Genomic DNA, 20,332 nt, shown 5'->3' on the forward strand with positions numbered 1-20,332 from the left:
TGGATGGAACATCAGAAGATGTTCCCTTAAAGGGTTTAAGACTGCAGTCCTGAGTGGGAATACGTATCTTTACTTCTAGCTGTATTTGATGGTATTCACTTCCTATTTAATGTTGCCGTTCTAACCTTACTTACCTTACTTACCACTGAATTCATTAGGATTAATTTATGGATTGCACCATTATGTGTTTAGGGGGATTGCAGCCTAACTGAAACATAGAAGAAATATTTAGAGCAGCTTGCAGCTATTCCATTTTAAAGCCTTACATTATTCAAGGATCAAAATTTATACGATATATTGACCAATTTCAGTGTAGGTTGCTGGCTCAGGTTCAGCTCAAATATTTATTATCATTTTAATATATACCAATAATTGTTGGTATTAATCAAGGCTGGCTTCCAACTTGTTACTCCTCTTTCTCTGACATGCCATCAGTTTGGCAAAGGTAATAATTTCCGCTGTTTGATTTAACTATTCTTTCTTTGTTCGGTCTCATAGGGCATTTCAACATTCTTCCATTAGCCTTTTCATGAAGTCAAAATTAAATATAAAACAGATCCATAAATCTTTACTTCCCTGAGAAAAAAACCTAAAATATTTGAGAGTTTTTAGTTCAGTACAGTGAACAAGGCAGGACTTGCTTCTAATCAAGGCAGGTCGAAAGCATTTTGCTGTCTTAGCAGATGGTATCCCCTACCCACACCCCAAGTCAAAACGCCCATTATCTAAGTCTCGCCAACTTATGATGGCATCTGTAACAGAAAATCTCACAAGTGCACCTCCTCCTCCCAGACAATACAAATACAGCAATAATTACTAACCATGGGCTGCCTTGTTATGACATTTGACATTAGCTGGCTGATGTAGCCACAGCACTCTACCCAACAGTAGGGCTAGCCCTGTTTTTGAATCAACAAGTTTAGGATTCACTGTAGGTCAGCGGTGGGCATCTGGAATCTCCCTCTCACCCAGTGGTCCAAATGTGACAGGTGGGCCATGATGTAAGTTCACATCAGTTCTGGTACTGAAAACAAATCCCTAGGCTCAGGGGCAACCTGTACTTTAATTCTAACGAAATAAAAAAATAAATAATAAAAAATTGTTCAGTAGCACCTTAGAGACCAACTAAGTTTGTTCTAGGTATAAGCTTTCATGTGCATGCACACTTCTTCAGAACCTTAAGGGTCTAGTGACTTCTGTTTCAGTGTATCTGAAGAAGTGTGCATACACACAAACAAACTGCACACTTCTACAGATACACTGAAACAGAAGTCACCAGACCCTTTAAGCTTTTGTGTGCATGCACATGAAAGCTTATACCCAGAACAAACTTGGTTGGTCTCTAAGGTGCTACTGGACAATTTTTTAAATTTTTATTTATTTATTTCGATTGCGTCAGACCAACACGGCTACCTACCTGAACCTTTAATTCTAACGTATGCCTTTTGCGCCATATCCTAGTTGGTAGGTTTTGGGGTTCTAGTAAAAATCAAGAATGATCCGAAAGGTCTAAAAACTGCTCTCCTCTGGCATAACCTCCCCCACTCCTACCCAAAACTAAGTTCCACTGAAACGAATGAGCACCCTATGGATAAAAGGTGCATAGGTCTGGGGTGTTAGTTTCTATGTTTACTTCATTGTACCTACATAGTCATGAGTGTTTTGTGAATGACACCAAAGGCAAGTTTCCTCTCTGCACGTTTTTGCTTGACTTGTATTTTTTAAGGTGAGCTCATTATTTCCTCCCATTCCTGTTTGGAAATAAGAGCATGAGGCTATCATACTCTTACACACCACACCCAGCCATGTGAGAGGAAATATAAGTTTAAACTATGTCACTTTGGTGTCCCCAATGTGATTTACATCTTTCCAGCCACTGCCAATGCATAGCTGTTGAACAACACAAAAAGAGGCCTGCAGAAAGTAAAAAGGATTTGGGGATGTTGCTATCTTCTTACTCTTTAATGGACTAGAAATAATCCTTATTATTCATTGTGCCTATAACTCCCAACCTATTTATTCTAGGCATGAAGCAGCCCAATCCTACTGAGTCAAATGGGACAAACTTTGCAAGCTCAACAATATTTTTTAAATGTATTTTTATTAAAGATTTTCTTGATTTGCAAAGCTATGTGCAATCTCTCTCTCCCTCTCTCTCTCTCTCTCTCTCTCATTCCCCCCACGTAACACTTTTTTAAAAAAACCTTTAAAAAAACACAAATTGGTTTCATTTGTTGAGACATTAGGAAGAATAGGGGGAAAGCTCAACAATATTTACTCTAAAGTAAGTCTTGTTGAATTCAGTGGAGCTTGCTGCTCCCAGGTAAGTGAGGTTTGGATTGCAGCTTTACTCCCAAGGAAAAATTCATAGGATCCATGAAACACAGTGTGAGCCCTTTGTGGAAAGTGCCTATGACAAATAATACCTATATATACATGTACCAGATTTTTAAAAATATTTTTTACAAGTATTGTAATTATTCATGCATATATATGTATGCCCTCCAGATGTTGCTAGACTCCACCTTCCATCATCCCTGACCATTGACCATGTTGGCTGGGGCCAATGTGAGATGGAGCCCAACAACATTTGGAGATCCACAGGCTCCTCATCTCTGATGTAAGCACTAATATAATTCGGAAAATATGATGATGTTGACAATGATATTAGACTACAGGGCCAACCCAAGACATTTTGCTGCCTGTGGCAAAGGACACAATGACACTCCCACCCCCATTATGTGCACACAAGCCGGCTGAACATTTGGATCTTACTTAAATAATGGCAATAGGATAGGGTCCTTCAGTGCCCCTGAGGCCAACAGGCTAGCTTAGGGAGTATCGGGCCAGGATTGCCAGCTTGGCCCCATGACCGTGGGTGCCGGGGCCATTGGTGCCATGCAGCATGCATGGCCCTGGCACTGAAATTTGTGAGTTTCTGGCCCCTTCATGGAGAATTTTGTGGGTGCTCAGGCACCCAGGGCATTGGCACTTCTGTACCTGGCAGAACTGTGGCACACATAGGTCTAATGGCCAACGGCAGGGCAGCTTGTGAAGAATGGGGAGGGCTGCTGCTGCCCTCCACCATCTGCCACTCAAGGACATTGCCTCACCTGTCTATTGGTAGGGCCAGCCCTGCAAGACTGTCAACAGTGGTTCATTAATTCACTGCCAACTCGAGAACTAAAAACTAATAATTATTTTTTCTTTGCAAACATCTTCTTTTAAAGGAGCCAATATGCTTTAACCTGTTGATTGTCTGCCTGCTGTCACGCAGCTGGCAAAGCCGCTGGAATTCTTCTTCCCCGGAGACGCCTCGGGCAACCACGCGTAAGCCTCCCGGAGTTCAGTGGGGCTCGCTTCTTGGCGTGTGGATCGAGATTTCGCGGCTGACGAGCCTCCCAGGTATGCGGAGGGAGCCGCCGTCTTCGGGGGTTTCCTCTCGGGCGACGGGGCAGAGGGTTGCAGCCTAAGCCCCACCCCCCCCCTCCGGCAAGGCAGGCATTGCCACAGAGAGTGACACCTCCGGCGGCGGCGCTGGCGACGCTCGTCGCCCCACTGCCCGCCCCGCTCCCTCCCTCCCTCCGCGCCTGCAGGTGAATAATAGCCCGTCAATCCCGCCTCTGAGGATGAAGTGATAAAGCGAGAGAGCAGCGAGCCCACAGGAAACGGACGACTCTTCCTTCCCCTCGCCGCCAGGCCGCTCTCCCTTAGCGGTGGAACGAAGGTCTCCCTCGCCAAGTCCGCGCAGCTCTCCCTCTCATCCGCGCCCTGACTTTTGCTGTTCTTTCACCTCGCGGGAGACGAGCGCGCGGCGGGAGTGGCGCGGAGAAAGGGAGGAAGGCGGAATAGCGTGTCCCTGGGCGAAGGAAAAAGCCGCCCTGCTGCGCCTTTGCTGAAGCTGAGCATCGGGGCGCCCGGAGAAGGCGCAGCCCGTCGCCTCAGGTGAGCGCGAGAGTTTTAAGTCTCTGGGCGAGGGAGACGCGGGTTGAGGCGGAGGGAGCGATTCGCCAGGACGGCGCCCTCGCAATAGCGGCCGAGCCCGCCTGTTTTTTGTTTTTAGTACGCGGAAGTGCCCCCCTCTTTTATAGAAGCATATGCTTATTAAACTATAAGCTGTTAACTGGAAGAGTGTTTCGTTGGCTTCCATTCGCTGCCGTTTCTGTGGCGAGAAAACGAACAGAAACCCCACTGGGAGAGGCGGTCGTGCCCTTTATGCACAAATCCGGATTCTTTTCAAACCAAAATCGGGGTAGGGGGGCTTAAAAAAAGGTAATGGAGTGGAGGGGGAAGCGGGGTAGGAGACATAGGCATGGAAGCTTGGCCATATCACCAGTTTATTTTAAAAGTCAGGACGTGGTGGTGGTGTTTCCTGTATGTTTGATCTGAATGACCTTGGCACCATACCTCTGCCGAAACACCTGCTGTTTCCTTATTGTTAAGACGTCGGTTTGGACTACAGAGATTTCGGTCGTGTGGATGATATTCTATATTCTAAAAATGACTTACGTTGTATCCAGCCTTACCGGGACGTTTCCCATCATAGGATGGATAAAAGTGATCTGCAGAGGCTGTTAAAGATGTGCATCGATAGGATCTCTTTCTAAGCAGGCATGGGTGGCCTCAGTACTTGCAGGATCCGCCTGGGATCCACTACCTAGAATCAGGTACGAAAAGTGTGCAAGTTAAAGAATTCCCAGGCCCAGGAGTAGATCTGAGTTCATTTATTCCACACACAGATGTTACATTTATTCCACACACACCCCCATACTTTATTTTAGCAGAAGAATTGTGGGGGGTAACTTTGCTGGTGCCTTTGTTAAACAGGAAGTATGAAATCCTCACCAAATCATCCAAGCTGCCTGGAGCAGATCTTGCTCCATCTTCTGTCCAGCACTTTTCCATAGAGTCTGGAAACTTATTATACAACAGAATTTCATCTGATCTATTTTTGTTGTTGATAATTCCCTTTTTATTAGATCCTTTCCTCAAGGAGCCCAGGCCACCATATTTGGTTAACACTATCCATTTTACCCTCACAACATCCACCTAAGTTAGGTTAGGCCGAGAGATGGCGACTGCCCAAGGTCACCCAGACAGCTTAAAGGCTAAGTGGGAGTTTGGGGCTCCCTGGCCCCAGTCTCACATACTTGATTACAACACTACATTTTTAGCTCAATCTTCCAGTGAAAAAATCAGAACTGCTTATACATGTGGTTCCTAGATGGCTCTTAAGTGGGATGTAGCAGCTGATTTGAGCTTGATTAATGGGCCCTGGGTAGATCCATGACACTTCCTTTTTTGTGCAGTAGCACCTTGCACACATTAGGCACTAAATATGGAGTAACCCAGCAGCTGTAGTGTCTTCAAAGTGGTGGTAAATATGAGAGTTCGCTTGTTCTGTAGAAGCAGTGATTTTGCAAAACAACATTGTGCAACCATATCTACATATGAGACTTTGTGCTGATTTGAGGAGGAAAGCTTACAAACTGAAGGTGTGTGTCATTACTTCAGGGTAGCTGGGTATGTGAAATGAAATGCCCATTAATCTGAGTTCTCTTAATTGCTGCTTTTTAAAGTATCTGTTTGGTAGTTACTGGCTATGCAAAACTATCACATGGTCCAAATCTATAATTTGTGTGCTCATTCCTTGTAGATTAGAGATCACATTTGGGCAGTTTTTATGGGCCTCATTTCCAGTAAAGGATTCAGGTTACATTTCTGCAAACTACCCAAACCAGCACACATTTGCATCTAAATGGGTTGAGTTACACTGACCTTAGTGGAACAAAGGTTACTGTCCTCAGCTTAAAATGCTATATTTAAACTGTTCTGCTGGCAGTGAAGGAAATAAAATGAAAATTATGTTCTTGACTTATACTGCACTGTCACAGGCAGATTGAGAAACTAAGCTGCAGTAGTTACACTTGAGTTCAGGGTTCTGCATGTCTAAAGTGGTTTGAAGCATCATCCTAAATTGTTTGAGGATTGGGCTGTCCATTCTATTGTGGGAGGTGGTGGTGGTGGGGAGCTCAAGAGTTTTTAAAGGCCATTTTCGCTGAGGCTTTGAACGATGTACTTCAGCTATTTGAGCAGGAACAGAAATTCATGTGCAGAATTGTCTTATTGGTCCTTTTTTTGTTTTCTCATATTGTGCTGTTTCTAAGGGATATGGGATTGTTCCTTTCTTTTAAGTACTAAGGGGAAAAGGACGTGATAAAGGGAAAGGCTGTACTGTAGTTTAGGTTTCCCTGGAAGCAAATTTCTTGGGTGAGATGGGGTTTTCCTCTGCCTTCAATGGCTGAAAGCACTTTATGAATAAGCAGTTCCTTCTGCCTGATAGGGTTACCAGCTTTGTCTGGCAGGATTGTTTTCCTACCAGCAACTATGTGATAAGCAAAATTGCTTCAGGTGGAACTTTTTTCCTATCTGAATTTTCAGCCTGGGAAGAATTTCAGCCTTTAACATCTGCTCACCATAGCAGCATTTAAAGACACAGAAACCTTAATACTAACTTTGTATTCTATGGTCCTGTTCCAGGAACTTCATTATTGAAACGGTTTCTCTTTTTCTGTAGAATACATTCCATTTCTAAGTTTATTTTAATCTTTCTTGCTTCTGCAGTTGAACCACTATAGTGCTATAGGCTAAAGATGAAGAGTTGGGGAATTGCCATTCACAAATGCACTAGGGCTACAATCCTAACCCCACTTACCTGCAGAGTAAGCCCCATTGAATTCAGTCGGACTTACTTTTGAGTAGACATGGTTAGGATTGCACTAAGTTACCTTATTAAAGCTCTGTGCAGACTCCAGCTCAGCTCCTCATCTGCAGTAGGTCTGTGTTAGGATGAGACTGACCTACCAGGAGGGCAGGTTTACAGCAAATGCCCATTGACCATAAGGCATACGAAACACTTTGAATACTTGCTTATAATCCTTGTTTGTTAATAGCACTCCGTCACTAAAGTTGCCTGTATTAGGAACAATCATATGCTGAATTGGTGTTAACTGAGTGATCTTCAGTAGCTGATACAATACAAGTTCAAAAATATTTTGCTATGTGCTTTGAAAATTACAGTTGAGTGGGGTGTCAGCATTGTTGACACAAAGTGACATCAGAGAAGTTTAAAAGTATCCCCTGGGTATACTGTATAATAACAACGAGGGCAGGAAAACCAAGTTATGTGTGCAGTTAATGTACACATAACACAGACATGCTGTCCTCATGGTTTTGTATCCTTCTGAAGTGTGATATGTGTAAGAGAACCTAAATCTCCAGTTTTCCAGTACTAAGAAGCAGATGGAAACTATGGAGCAGACTTTATGATATCCTATCTACCAGTAGCACATGTAACAAAATATTTTATTTTATTGTCTTCCTGCTACTGTGTGACATCTGGTGCTTTATAAATTATGCTTCAAGGGAAACGGGTGTCCCAGATATTATTCATTAAGGTGGAGAGACAGTACAGTTACAATTGAGACTGCAGTGCCATGCATGCTTACCTGGGAGTAAGCTCCATTGAACTTGGAGACTGTGGTGAATAAACATGGTTAGACTGCATAGTGGAAATTCTATAGAGGGGAAATGACTTCTCTCTCAAGCCAAAAAAGAGAGGTTGAAAAAAGCTGTTTCTTTGCTTCGTTAAAATAAACCTAAGTAGCTTATACATGTATCATCTCTATTTGTAGCATAATGTGTCAACAGCAAAAAATAAAGGATTCTAATTTTAATTATCTGTCCAATATAGGAACATGTCATTCATTCAATGCTTAAGAGATTTAAAAATTATTAAGTGGTTTATAAACACTTTAAAATAAAATATTCATATAATAATGAAAGGTTCCTCAGATTCTGTTAATATTAGCTATTATTTTTTTCAACCCCAGACATTTATTAACTACTGATATTCCAAATGTTAGACTAGTTTTTCCTTAATGTCCCAATTATGCATTCAAAATAAGTTTGACATTCTGTTAAATTATCATATGTAGTGTAACTCACAGTAAATTAAATGTAACATTGCATCTATTGTGTTATGAATTTTCCAAGCATTCAGGTGCAACTGGTTGTGATGTTAAAACTTCTCATGCAAACAAACATAAAATTGCAGGTCTTTGGGTTTCAAAGGTACAAATGAATTTCCATATTACATCAGTCCATGTAAATTTCACCATAGAACTTTAAACAAATGGATTCAGTCATACTCAAGATAATGTTTAATTTTGAAAACGTTCCCTCTCTGCAGCAACCTAATAAAGTTGCTAATTTTCATATATGAATTGGAGATGTAGTTGTGCTAAATATTTGTCCTGACTTTTTACTAATGACACTCAGTGTGGAACTTTTTCAGTGCAAAATAAGCAAGCAGTACATTCTTCGTATGCACACCTTGCATACTGTGGTGTATATCTACGAAGAACAAATCAGGTGATAGATGCTGTTTCTATTCTGCATGAAAGCTTTCCTGTTATACCAATTCTTCCATGAAGAGTTCCCTTTAATTTAATTCCTGAGCCTTCTACTGGCCACCAGAAAACTGCCTTAAAAGTCCTTTTATAAGTTAGCATTATTTGGAACACTTCCACATCCCTGTGCTGGTACGTGATGTTTAAAGCCCTGCCCCTGCCTGAATGGCATGTTATAGCCACACAGCCTCATATCTAAATAGAATATTGCTTCAAAAAGCACTTTTGGAAAGCATGAAGGTGAGTGTGCTAAACAATACCTTAAATGAAAAAAAGAGATCTCTGTGCTATTAACTACAGCAGGTTAATGGCTATCTGATTCAATGAGCTCTCCCCCCCCCCCCCGGAAAATGATGTAAAAACTGTTGGGATACATGCTCTGTCTAGCTGTAAGTACTTGATGGGAAAAATCTAGTTCTTCTGAGAAGGGTGCTAAAGAAAGTGGTTTTCTTCTGATTGAAATAAGTTCAGACCATATGACCTGCCACTCCATGTTATCTGCTACTAAAAATGGTTGATGCACCAACTGGGGAGGCATGATACGCTAAGTGAGCACTGAGTTCATAACATTTCTGGTCCAGGGTAACCTAGCCTTGAACTGAGACATCTTTTGGGTATTTGATTTCAACGTAACTGATACCACTTGGTCAGATGAGCCAGAAATGTACAATTGCCAGCAAATAGAACTGTCTTTTTTGTTAAACAAATACAGAATATTTTACCTTCGTCTTGCTACCTAGTAATGAGAGTACATGATGGTATAGTGTGGATTTCTTGATATTGTGTGCTGAGAATAGTTAGGTTCTTCATCAGAGTTGCAGGAAATCCAGCTGTGTGCTTTTTTAGAACAGGCTTGGGATGTGGTATTTTTTTTTAAAGTTATTGGAAGTTACCAGCATCAGCTTTGCATATATTCCTGTTTTTAATATTGAGTTTTAAATTATCGTAACTCGTTTTGGGACCTGATGGCGAAGGACGTGTAATAAATTGAATATATAACAATAAATACTATAATAATTCTAGTGATGGACACCCACCTGCTGTTTCAGTTGCTTCAGCAAACTCCTCTTTCAATGCTTCTCCTGCTCCTTTTAACTTCCACAAGGACAGTTACTTTATTTTACTCTAGACTAACAAAGCTATTGTCTGCCAAGAGTGCCTGCTCTTCGTTGCTCTATGTATGCTTTCTTTCTCACAGAAGCCATAAGAGACCATTTGGTAGCAGCTCTCCAAGGTTTCAGGCAGGATAGGAGCCTTTCCCAGACTTACATGGGTTTACCAGGGATTATATCTGCAACCCTTTTTTTACGGTACATGAACCATTTTGGCTCTCCTCTGTTAATCTGGAACAATCTTGCTGCAGCTTGAAAAGGCTCTATGGTGACTTTGAGAATTGTATGCAGTCCAAGTCTTTGGTGGAATAGTTGTAGTACAGTATTGGAATTTCCCTGGTGTGTTCACTATATGAATTTAAAAGCTGCATGACTGGAAAAGGATCATTACTGAGTAATTTAAAGGTGGTACTAGTCTTATTTTGATTTTTACTTCCAGGCATGTAATCTTGTGCCACGTAATCATTTCACTGGTTTGCCTTTAATTTATACTTCCTTGTATGTTCTTTTGTAAATTGAAGCTATATAGTTAGAACTATAAATTACTGACCTGAATACATGTTGCTGACTCAAAAGGGAAGTATCTAGAAAGATCTCAACAAACAAACTTGGTGATGAATGTATCCGTGATAAATAATAAGCTTGTGTATACTGTAAGTTGAGAAGCTTTCCCAGCTTGTTTACGGGTTTTCGTAGGAAACAGAAAGTTTGCATTGTATTACTTTTTCTCTCCTTTAGTGCAACATAGTTGACATGGGAAGAATACATGGGGTTAAATTCAAACTAGCAATGCAGAAGTAGGTAGGATTTAAGCCTAAAATCAGTGGGACTAAAATTTTGATTGATATGCTGTGATTCTATACACTAGTGGTGGGGAATCTTTTTTCTATATATGGGGGGGGGGAATCAGCTGGAGGCTAGAGCTGATGGTAGACCGGCTGCAGTGGAAGGAAGAGAAATTGAAAACTGCTGGGGAAAAGATGGGATAGAGGATTCTGGAAAATGGCATGATTGGTTAGGGAACCTGAACAGAAGAACTTCACAGCACAGCATTTTATGACAGATCCTCCTTGCAATTTAATAAAAACAATTAAGTCTGGAAACACAGATATCTTTGAATTGTAGACTCCCCCCCACAAAAAGGTATGTGTGCTTCTCGGTATCATGCACATGGGTAGGTAGGTGTCTGTTAAAAGGGGTCAGTCCAGGAGCATACTTAAACCAGTGCTGCACTTGGGGCAAATTTTGGAGGGGAGATGTTTGCTTCCTTTGGGGTATAGTCTGTCCTGTCGTAGTATATCATGCATGCTCAAGGTAAGAGTGAATTTGTTGTTACATTTGAGTGGCTGTCAAAAAAACCCACAAGCATAGTGAAAGAGCAGGAACACATACATAGACGACTAACCAACTGGTGTTCAGGGCAAATAAATTATGGCTATGTTCTTAAACAATTTATGTAAAGTGTTATTTGTTCAAGGCGTTGGAATTTCACCCATTTAACAAAAGGAATGGCGTGAGTTTTGCCTTTTAGGCTGTATAATTTATAATTCCTGAATCAGCAAGGATTCAGTTGTTGAACTAGCCAGACCACCTTCTTGGTAATGGCCACCTAAATATGAGTTGTTATGAGTTGTTAAGGTAACAGAGGAAGTGGCTCTGTGCCAGAGAGCAGATGGGTAGGGGCCTGCTATAACTGGTTGTTAGACGGACAAAAGCCAGAGTTGAGGTGTGTAAGAGCTGGAAGCTAGAAGCAGGTTGCTGGCAGAAATAATAATAATGATCACAACAACAACAGCAACAACAAATATAATTAATAATAATTCATACCCCACCCAACCACTTTAGGTGGCTTCCAGTAAATATAAAAACATAATAATGGACAATTAATGGACATTTGAAAGAGGCTGCCTCAATACTTTATTATTACAGTATAACAAAGTTGGATTGATGGGTAAAGTGTGAGTGTCCTCTGCAGGAGTGAATTGTAAGGCATTGCAGTACCATCCTGTAATGTCTACTGAGATGTAAGCCTTATTGAGTTCAGTAGGACTTACTCCCAGGCAGAGTGTGTGTGTGTGTGTGTGTGTGTGTGTGTGTGTGTGTGTGTGTCTGTGGATTGTAACCACAGTTACTTGCTTCAAAACTTTAGTGCATCTTATAATTGAGGAAGTAATTTTCTCTGTTTATAGGTTTGTCTGAAACTTACAAAAGACGAATTGCTGAAAATCAAGATGGAGTCTGATTCAGTAAGTGAATATCTTTCAAAGATAGCATGCCATTTGTGGTGATTTGTAAAAGTGTTTTCAGAAAAAAAGAGATGGCAAATCTTGTTATAAATGAAGCTTAATTTATGCTTATTGAAAATAACGTCTCCACATCACACTTTTGTCTTAAATCTAGGATCTGATCTTTTTTTAAACAATATTATGGCAGTTGGAAAACCAACAGGAAAGTATTGTGTGTAAATCTGCCAAAAAGCATTTTGAACTTTAATGGTGCAAACAGTTGCTGGTGCTTGCTCATCTAAAGTTCATCTCAATTCTTCTAGCAAGTGGGGACAGGTCCATAATTTTGGCCTGGTTTTGCTAACCAAATAAAAAACTGTGTTTGATGGGGCCTCGTTTAGCTCAGCGCAGCAGCGACCCATGAGCCTGCCTGTGAAAAGCCTGTCAGAACCCTTGTTGGGACATTGTGGACCTCCACCCTTCCTCCCCCAACTAGGACCTGGGAATATGGTGGGTAACATTGTTCAGCTGTTGACATGATAGCTCCACCCTGCTCCACCCTGTCCCACCCCTGCCCTAGCTGTGCTTTCACGCTTGCCAGATAGCAACAGCACACATCCCATGGTGAATCTAGTGGAAGCCTAAGAAGCGGGCTGGATTTGTAACAGACTTTGTTCTGCTATAGTGCCAAAATGCTTATAGAATGCTATAAGCATTGGAACCTTATCAATGCAGCACAGTAGAAAACATCATTTGTGGGTAGCCACTACATAAGGCAGCCCTTGGGTGCGGGGGCAAATGCTGCTAAAATCATCAACATTTGACAATTGACAGTGAACATAGTAGCCAGGGCAGACCCAGCACTGCTTGTGGCAGTCATGGGGACCATCACATGTTTTCTCTGCTGCTATCACTGATTTAGCAGCAGGCAGCACCCCTCAGCATATTCCACCAGGCCTTCAGACATGCTCCATGGGTGAACAGGTGGCAGCAGCCAAGCCGAGCTTTCATACATAGTGGCTGTCTGCCATTTTAAGTTATCTAAAATGCAAGGTCTTGGTTTATAGATATATGAAATTTACTGATGCTTTGTGAATGTTTTACTGATGCTTTGTTAATTATTCTGTATGGTTTATGTTTTATTTGTGATGTTCTATTATATTGTTGTTTTTAATTGTTTGTGAGCCACTTTGTGATTCATGTGAGTGAAAAGCAGCATAGAAATATAATAAATGATAATGAAATTAAATAAGTTATTTTAACCTTTTTAAAAAAATATTTTAGAAATATAATAAATGATATGAAATTAAGTTGTTTTAAACTGTTTTTTAAAAAAATAATTAAAGACTTTCTTGGGTTTTAAGAACTGTTTTTAATGTTGTGTTTTAAATTGGTGCAACCTGCCCTGGGATGTTAGGGAGAAGGACCAGTGATAAATTAATCTGATGACAAATGACAACAGCTATTGCATAAATAGACACTTAAGTGAACTATTACAAAGTGAGAGATGTTGGTATTCCAGTGCTTTCTAAACAATATTTGTTTATTCATGTGCTGATTTTGTTGCACCTGATTATTTCTGATTTTTAGAGGCCACCTCCGTATTATGAAAATTTTGCCTATCAGCCAGAAAATGCAGCCTCTCATAGATACTTCGGTGGCTATAACATGTATCCACAATACCCACCTCCGTATTATCCTCCATCAGTGCCACATTACGTCCCCAGAATTTCAACTCATGAGTCAACTCCAGTGCCAACAATAGCACAACCAAAGTCTACAAAAATCTGCACGCCAAGTAAGCTTTGCTTTATTTTTATTTTTTTAAAGCAAGATTTTCTGTAATTAGACCTGTTGTATAGGTTTCCAAAAAAGCCTCTTTGTATTTGTTCATATGTTTAAATATTGTTCACATGGTTGTACAGTGGTACCTCGGGTTAAGTACTTAATTTGTTCCGGAGGTCCATTCTTAACCTGAAACTGTTCTTAACCTGAAGCACCACTTTAGCTAATGGGGCCTCCTGCTGCCACTGTGCCGCTGCTGCTCGATTTCTGTTCTCATCCTGAAGCAAAGTTCTTAACCCGAGGTACTATTTCTGGGTTAGTGGAGTCTGTAACCTGAAGCGTATGTAACCTGAAGCATATGTAACTCGAGGTACTACTGTACTTCCATTGTTGTACCTTGCGGGGGGTGAGGGTAGCAGGGAGAATAGAATGGTGGGCAGTTCATTGAATTAATGATGTTATGGATTTATTTTTTGGGGGGTGGGCTGCTTTTCTTTAAACTGGTATGTACCTGTAGGTTAGGAATAGACTGTCTAGTCTTACAACTCATGATAGTTTTCTCTCTATATATTTTCAGGACTCAGGAAAATATTGTTACTCATTCTAGCCATTGCAATACTGCTAATAGGAGCTGCAATAGCATGTGTTCTCATCTGGTTTTTCGGTAAGGATCTGTTTGTGTTTATAGAAGCTTAAAATATCTTGCAACATGTTTGCCTGTGAAGTAGGTTAGGTAGGCTGAGAGACTGTGACTGGCCCAAGGTCACACAATGAGCATCATGACTGAGTGGGGATTTGAGCCCAGGTCTCCCAGATCCTAGACCCACACACATTCTTAACCATTGGCTCTCTTAACAACCACATAATTATTAAATTATGGACCATACATGTATGTTCATGGCCACAAACGTCTGATAGCACTAGTCCATCCTGCTTCCTTTTCTCCCCACCCATATTTGAAATGCTTTTGCTCATGAAGCATGGTGCTCTTTTTGTTGCCAGTGAAGTAGATTCCTATATCTGATTTGTTTCTTTACAGTGACAGACAGTTGTTATGGCTCCAAGATACGGTGTGGCACTCTGGGAGTTTGTGTGTCACCATCTCAGTGGTGCAATGGAGTAAACGATTGCCCTAATGGTGCAGATGAAAATCGTTGTGGTAAGTGCATCCAGCGGATTATTTTAAAAAATAAATAAATAATTGAAAGCTCCTCCTCTTTAGGCAGCCTATAGTCAATGGTAGCCAATATTATCTATGGCTAGATTCTATGTAGCAGTTGTTGGAGACATTCAAGATTTCTCGCACAGGACACTGGCCATTGACCTGCAGTCATTGCTTCAATTATGGTGAGGTTTCCCCTGTGCTGAAATTCTCCTGGCACAGTAAGCACAGAAGTACAGTAAGGGGAATACTAGGGCCATGGCTGGACTGTGGCTTGTGATCCTAGAACAACAAACTTATTTTGTCGTCTCCCAAGTAATCAGCCACAAGTTGGAAATAACCTCTGCCTTGGGGATGGGGAACTTGTGGCTGCCCACTGTTCTTGGATTCCCATTTCCCACTGTCCCTGACCATTGACCATAGTGGCTGATACTGAAAGAACTTGGGAGTTCAGTAACATCTGAAGGACCACAGCTTCCCCATCCCTGTTCTTTAAATATATATATTAAAGATTTTCTTTGATTAAAACCCTCCCTCTTCTACATGTTTGGATAATTACTACAGCCCCTCCCAGTGTTTGTAATCTTATCAGCAATTCCCACCTACCCTTTAGCAACACCTGGCTTCTTTTTGCAGAAAGGGAACATCAGAGTTGCAGCAACTGCTATATATGTGTCAGCCAGGTAATCTCCTTATTGAAATTTGATGGTTCTGAGACTTTTATGTCATCAGAATTTTTTTTTTTTAGTTAGGCTTTATGGGCCAGAGTTTCTCCTGGAAGTTTATTCATCTAAAAGCAAAAAATGGTACCGTGTTTGCTATGATGATTGGAATAATGAACATGGAAAGACTGCCTGTGAGGATTTGGGATATAACTTGTAAGTATAGTGATATTGTAATTATAGCAAATATAGACTGAAATAATTTGACTGCAATAATTTCCATATAATGAGGGGAAGGACTAGACCATGTGAAAAATGAACATAATATTTTAGCTGCAGTTCATTCCTTTTCAGCTTTTTATTGTTATTAAAAAGTGTGCCTAAACATTCTGGTGTTTCGCCTATAACTTAGGTTTAAGGTGCCATTTAGCTCCTAGCTTTCACTTCTCCGTTTCTAACACTGCTGCATTCATCTTGATTACTGATATTTGCAGTAATACTTTTATTATAGCAGTGAGTGTAGTAGTGGTGATAGGAGGAACAAAATTTGAATTCCACACTGTTCCAGATCTTTCAACAAGCTTTACAATGTTTCATGTAAGTGCTGGGAAAATAGATATGGCTCCCAAAATCATCATAATGCAAAACTCTCTAATGCAACAGATACTGTTGGTTAGTGCTCAAAGCTGGTGAAGAGGGAGTTCATATCTAGTGGCATTTAAAAAAATAATTAATGCTTAAGCTGATTGTGTTGTGTGTATGCATGCTGAAATAGTTAAGCGCACATGTTTGAATGTTCACTCCCATCTTTGACAGGAACACATATTTCAGGAGCGATCCATTACCACTCATCACTGACTCTAGGAGCTTTATGAGGTTGAATAAAAGTGCTGTGGACACAGACTTGCATAAAAAACTGTATAACAGGTGATACTTTTATAATTTTTGCCTACTTTTAAGTGTTTGACTCCCAGAGCCATTATAATGCACAACTGTTGTCATAGGGGTGAACTTAATGATTGTTGGCATAAACAATTATTATGTTTTAAGCCCCTGTTAAGTTTCCCTGCCTCTAGCTTTCTACTTAATAGAAATTGAAGACATTAAGCATATTGAATAGAATTTGAACTCATCAAACATATTTTACCAAGTCCTGTTCTGTGCATATAGAAGACAAATGTTTGTAGTTCAAGAATACTGCCCTTGAGTTGTACTCAACTGACTTCTATTCGTGTCCAGATTAGCAGTTGAAATGTGGAGGCTGCTTTAAATTGTGGGACATGTAATGAAGCAGATCTTTAATATGCCAACCTGGAAATTTTCTCCCCTCCACTGCAAAATTTTAAAGCTGTGCTCAGTACCCAGTGGCTTGCAGCAATTGTTGTACCAGTCTCTCTCCTTCAGTGTGAGAATATGCCTTGGAATTCCACCATTAAGAGTTGGGTAATTACTTTCAGCAATGGTTATTCTGCTGTGAATGGGGGGGGGATATGGGGGGGGTGAGCTGTGAGGAGCACCCTACAATGCCCGAGTAGGAGGACCATACATTTGTGTAAATTAACGATTGATACCCTCTTTTACGCTTGTGGAGTCTATTAATGTAGAAGCCACTTCAATATGTTTTGAACATGTGGTGTACGTGTGGAGCTGATTGTCTAGATTCTTCCTGCCCAGTTGGTACCCTGCCAGAAGGGAGGCTCCTGATTTACATGAGAAAATGTGTGCAGATCTGGTGGCATGATTACCCCCACACTGTTGTAGAGTATAGGTTCATGTGAAGTTGAAGCCTCCTTCTTCATACATAGTACAAATACATATATACGATTTGTGTTACAGCGATCAGTGTCCATCGCGACAGATGGTGTCTCTGAGATGTATAGGTAAGTGTTGCAATGCTGTTTAGTTTTTAGTTAACTTTTTCTGTTTTTATTTGAATTAAACTTTACTGTCTTGTGCCTGACTTGTAAGAATCCTAGTAAGTAAGTAAATGAATTTATGTTGATATGGCTGGGGTATTATTAAATTGGCCAAATACATTTACCTTATTTCATTTGGAGATTCTGGGTTCTATTGTTATAAAGCCACCGTTATCATGAATAAGAATTAATATAAAATAGAGATCCTGATTTCTAAGGAACTGATATTAAGTGACTGTAAATCTGACTGTAGGCAACATGGCTATGGTAACTCCTACAAGGAAGGGCAGGATACATATATTGTTGTCATGAGAGAGTCATAAATGGTGGCAGGAAACATCCTGTGACTTATGTTATGAATAGTTTACTTATGAATGTTTTACTTATGTTTCCTCTATTTTTTACAAAGCGTGTGGCACTTCCAGTAAAGTTTGGAATCCTCGAAGCAGAATTGTGGGTGGAACTGCCGCCTCCCCTGGTGAGTGGCCATGGCAAGTCAGCCTTCATATACAGAAGATTCATCTATGTGGAGGGTCCATTATCACTCCTGAATGGATAGTAACTGCAGCTCACTGTGTAGATGGGTAAGTCTCAAACAATTTCTCCCAAATTATGTGTCCCTTGGGATTTTGTTTTTTGTATGTATAATTGCTCTGGTTACTAAAACTTTTACTATTAGGAACCATTTTTGTCCTTCAATTTTTAAACAGAATAGATGTAGGATCTGGCACTTATTTTTAGCCCTTTTGAAATAATTTTCAAGGAACGCCTAGACCAGGGGTCTGCAACCTTTAAGACAAAAAGAGCCACTTGGACCCGTTTCCGAAGAAAAAACAACAACTGGGAGCCGCAAAACCATTGCGACATTTAAAACAAATATATCTCCGGAGCCACGATCTGACAGCGGGCGGGAAGGTGACGTCGGGACGGTGCGTGACTAATGCACGCACCGCCCCCATGGGACGTCACAGCCAGTACAGCGCCCGCCACAGTGAGGAGTGTCGGGGCGCACAATGCGCCTCCTCCCCTCGCTAGTATCTGCCCCGGAGCCGCAGCAAAGATGTAAAAGAGCCACATGCGGCTCCGGAGCCGCGGGTTGCAGACCCCTGGCCTAGACTGCATTGTGTCTGTTCGGTGTGCTACGGAGAACTCTCCTCCTTTTGGTCAAATGTTCTTGAGGGTTTTTGAGGGTTTTTTTTGCTCCTTTCTCCTCTTTGCTAGGTCCTAACAAATGCAGACACACTGACAGAAAAGGCTTAATCCCTGGTATCTACACATGGCTTTTTGCTATCTACCATATTTTCCATCCCATAGGACGCTCCGTCCCATAGGACGCACCTAGTTTTTTTTTGGGGGGGGGGGAATAAAGGAAAATTTTTTCCCTTTATTTCCCCCCCCCCCAAAACCAGGTCGGGGAACAGCAGGATGGCGGCACTGCGCCTCCCCGCTGTCCCCTGAGCTTGTGGGGTTGGCCGATGTCTGCCCTAAGCGCGGGGCGCTCTGCTTCAGGGCGCCCCACGCGCCGGGTGGCAGGCTGCTATCTGCAGCCTAGGGAGTCCTGCGCACCGACCCCTCTTGCTCTCCAAGCTTCAGCGAAAGCCTGCATTCGCCCCATAGGACGCACACAGATTTCCCTTTCATTTTTGGAGGGGGAAAAGTGCGTCCTATAGGGCGAAAAATATGGTATATAGGGTTGTAACCAGGAATGTTACCTTCTTGACAGTAGACCTTAGCATATTAGATGTTGATGCTGCAGCAACATATTAGATGTTGATGCTGCAGCAACATGATTCGGGTGAGAGAACATTGCGAAAACTTCCCCAAGATGGCGCCGAGGTAAGACGCTCTTATCGGAGCTCAAAGAATTTTTTAACTAAATGCCTTTGTTGCCGGCTCTCCTCCTTCTTTTGGATTTTATTTCCTTTCGCTACTTCGCTGGGCTTTTGAACATCTTATCTTATCCTCCTCGGTGCCGGGACTTAGTGAAGTTAATGAAGTTTTAACGAAGGCTCTCAGACATTCCCTCCCGGGCATTAAGGCACTCCCTCCCAGTTTCTCGTTGACTCCTCGTGACAAACTTATCCCAAGGATCTTTAAGGACCTCTAATGGGCTTTTAACCCTAAAAACTATAAATTTATAAAACCACAAATTTCTCCCACCACCTCTAACTTCGTGGACCCCCAAGCATCTCAGTTGTTTTAACAAACTGAGAAGAAGGGGGGGGATACTTCAAAGGAGTGCTCTAATTGGACCCAGTTTTAAACTCCTCGCAGCAGCCCAGCCAGGACTGAATGAGAATTGAATGAGATTGCGACCTGAGAACTTTAACACTCTATCACTCCGTTTAGAAGTCTGATCTCATTGATTTAAGAAGAATCTAGCAATGAGAAGAGCCAAAAGACTCAGATGCCCTGATACAGAAACTGACGCAGAGCCCTCCGGTTTCAAACAGAGTAATCTAGATAATTACCTGCTACCTCAAAAACAGCACATATCTCCTCCCAAAACCTTCCTCAACTCTTTACATGGAAAGACAGTTGAAGAGATATCCCTAGGAATAAATGAGGACAAGGCTACTACTCCCATAACCGAGGCACAAGTGCTAATTGATAGAAAGGTGGAGCTGCTGGAGGAATGCTGCCTAATGACTGCTCAAACAGTTCAAAAAATCTTTGAACAATTACAAAACATCTCCAAGAAGCTGGATAACCCAGATGAAAGGAGGCAACTCACTCCCTTTTTGCCATCCTTAATAAGCCCTGGAGACAAACAGAACAAATACAAATTTATACCTCTAAACCAGCCAAAAACCAGAGGAAGCCCCCCTCACTCAGTCAACCTGATACTGAGGCCATGTGAGATTGTTCTCCACATTTTTCCATATAGAGGGCCCCTACCTTACTGGGAGTCATCCTTCTGGGCCAGACACCATCTAAATCTGCTCCTAGGCCTTGAGGGTGGAAGCATCGACCTAAAAGCAGTCAAGAGGCTCACTAAC

At 41.5% G+C, this 20,332-nt stretch overlaps 1 protein-coding gene across 3 annotated transcripts in view; it reads left to right on the top strand.

Annotated features, from left to right (window-relative positions):
- The first annotated feature begins 3,503 nt into the window (after positions 1-3,503).
- Positions 3,504-20,332, top strand: part of TMPRSS2 (transmembrane serine protease 2) — a 29,460-nt gene continuing 12,631 nt past the window's right edge. Inside the window, exons 1-9 of one of the 3 annotated variants that reach the window (XM_083500521.1) lie at positions 3,504-3,945; positions 11,773-11,829; positions 13,399-13,606; positions 14,171-14,257; positions 14,633-14,752; positions 15,504-15,633; positions 16,234-16,344; positions 17,254-17,297; positions 17,743-17,917. In XM_083500521.1, the coding sequence (XP_083356647.1) occupies positions 11,815-11,829; positions 13,399-13,606; positions 14,171-14,257; positions 14,633-14,752; positions 15,504-15,633; positions 16,234-16,344; positions 17,254-17,297; positions 17,743-17,917 (890 nt within the window). In that variant the 5' untranslated portion in view covers positions 3,504-3,945; positions 11,773-11,814. The remainder of the gene's footprint in view (positions 3,946-11,772; positions 11,830-13,398; positions 13,607-14,170; positions 14,258-14,632; positions 14,753-15,503; positions 15,634-16,233; positions 16,345-17,253; positions 17,298-17,742; positions 17,918-20,332) is intronic. The other 2 variants (XM_083500519.1, XM_083500520.1) reach the window with 2 other exon arrangements.

The sequence above is a fragment of the Podarcis liolepis genome (genome assembly GCF_965112155.1).
Source record: "Podarcis liolepis genome assembly, chromosome: 4".
NCBI classification, from domain to species: domain Eukaryota; kingdom Metazoa; phylum Chordata; class Lepidosauria; order Squamata; family Lacertidae; genus Podarcis; species Podarcis liolepis.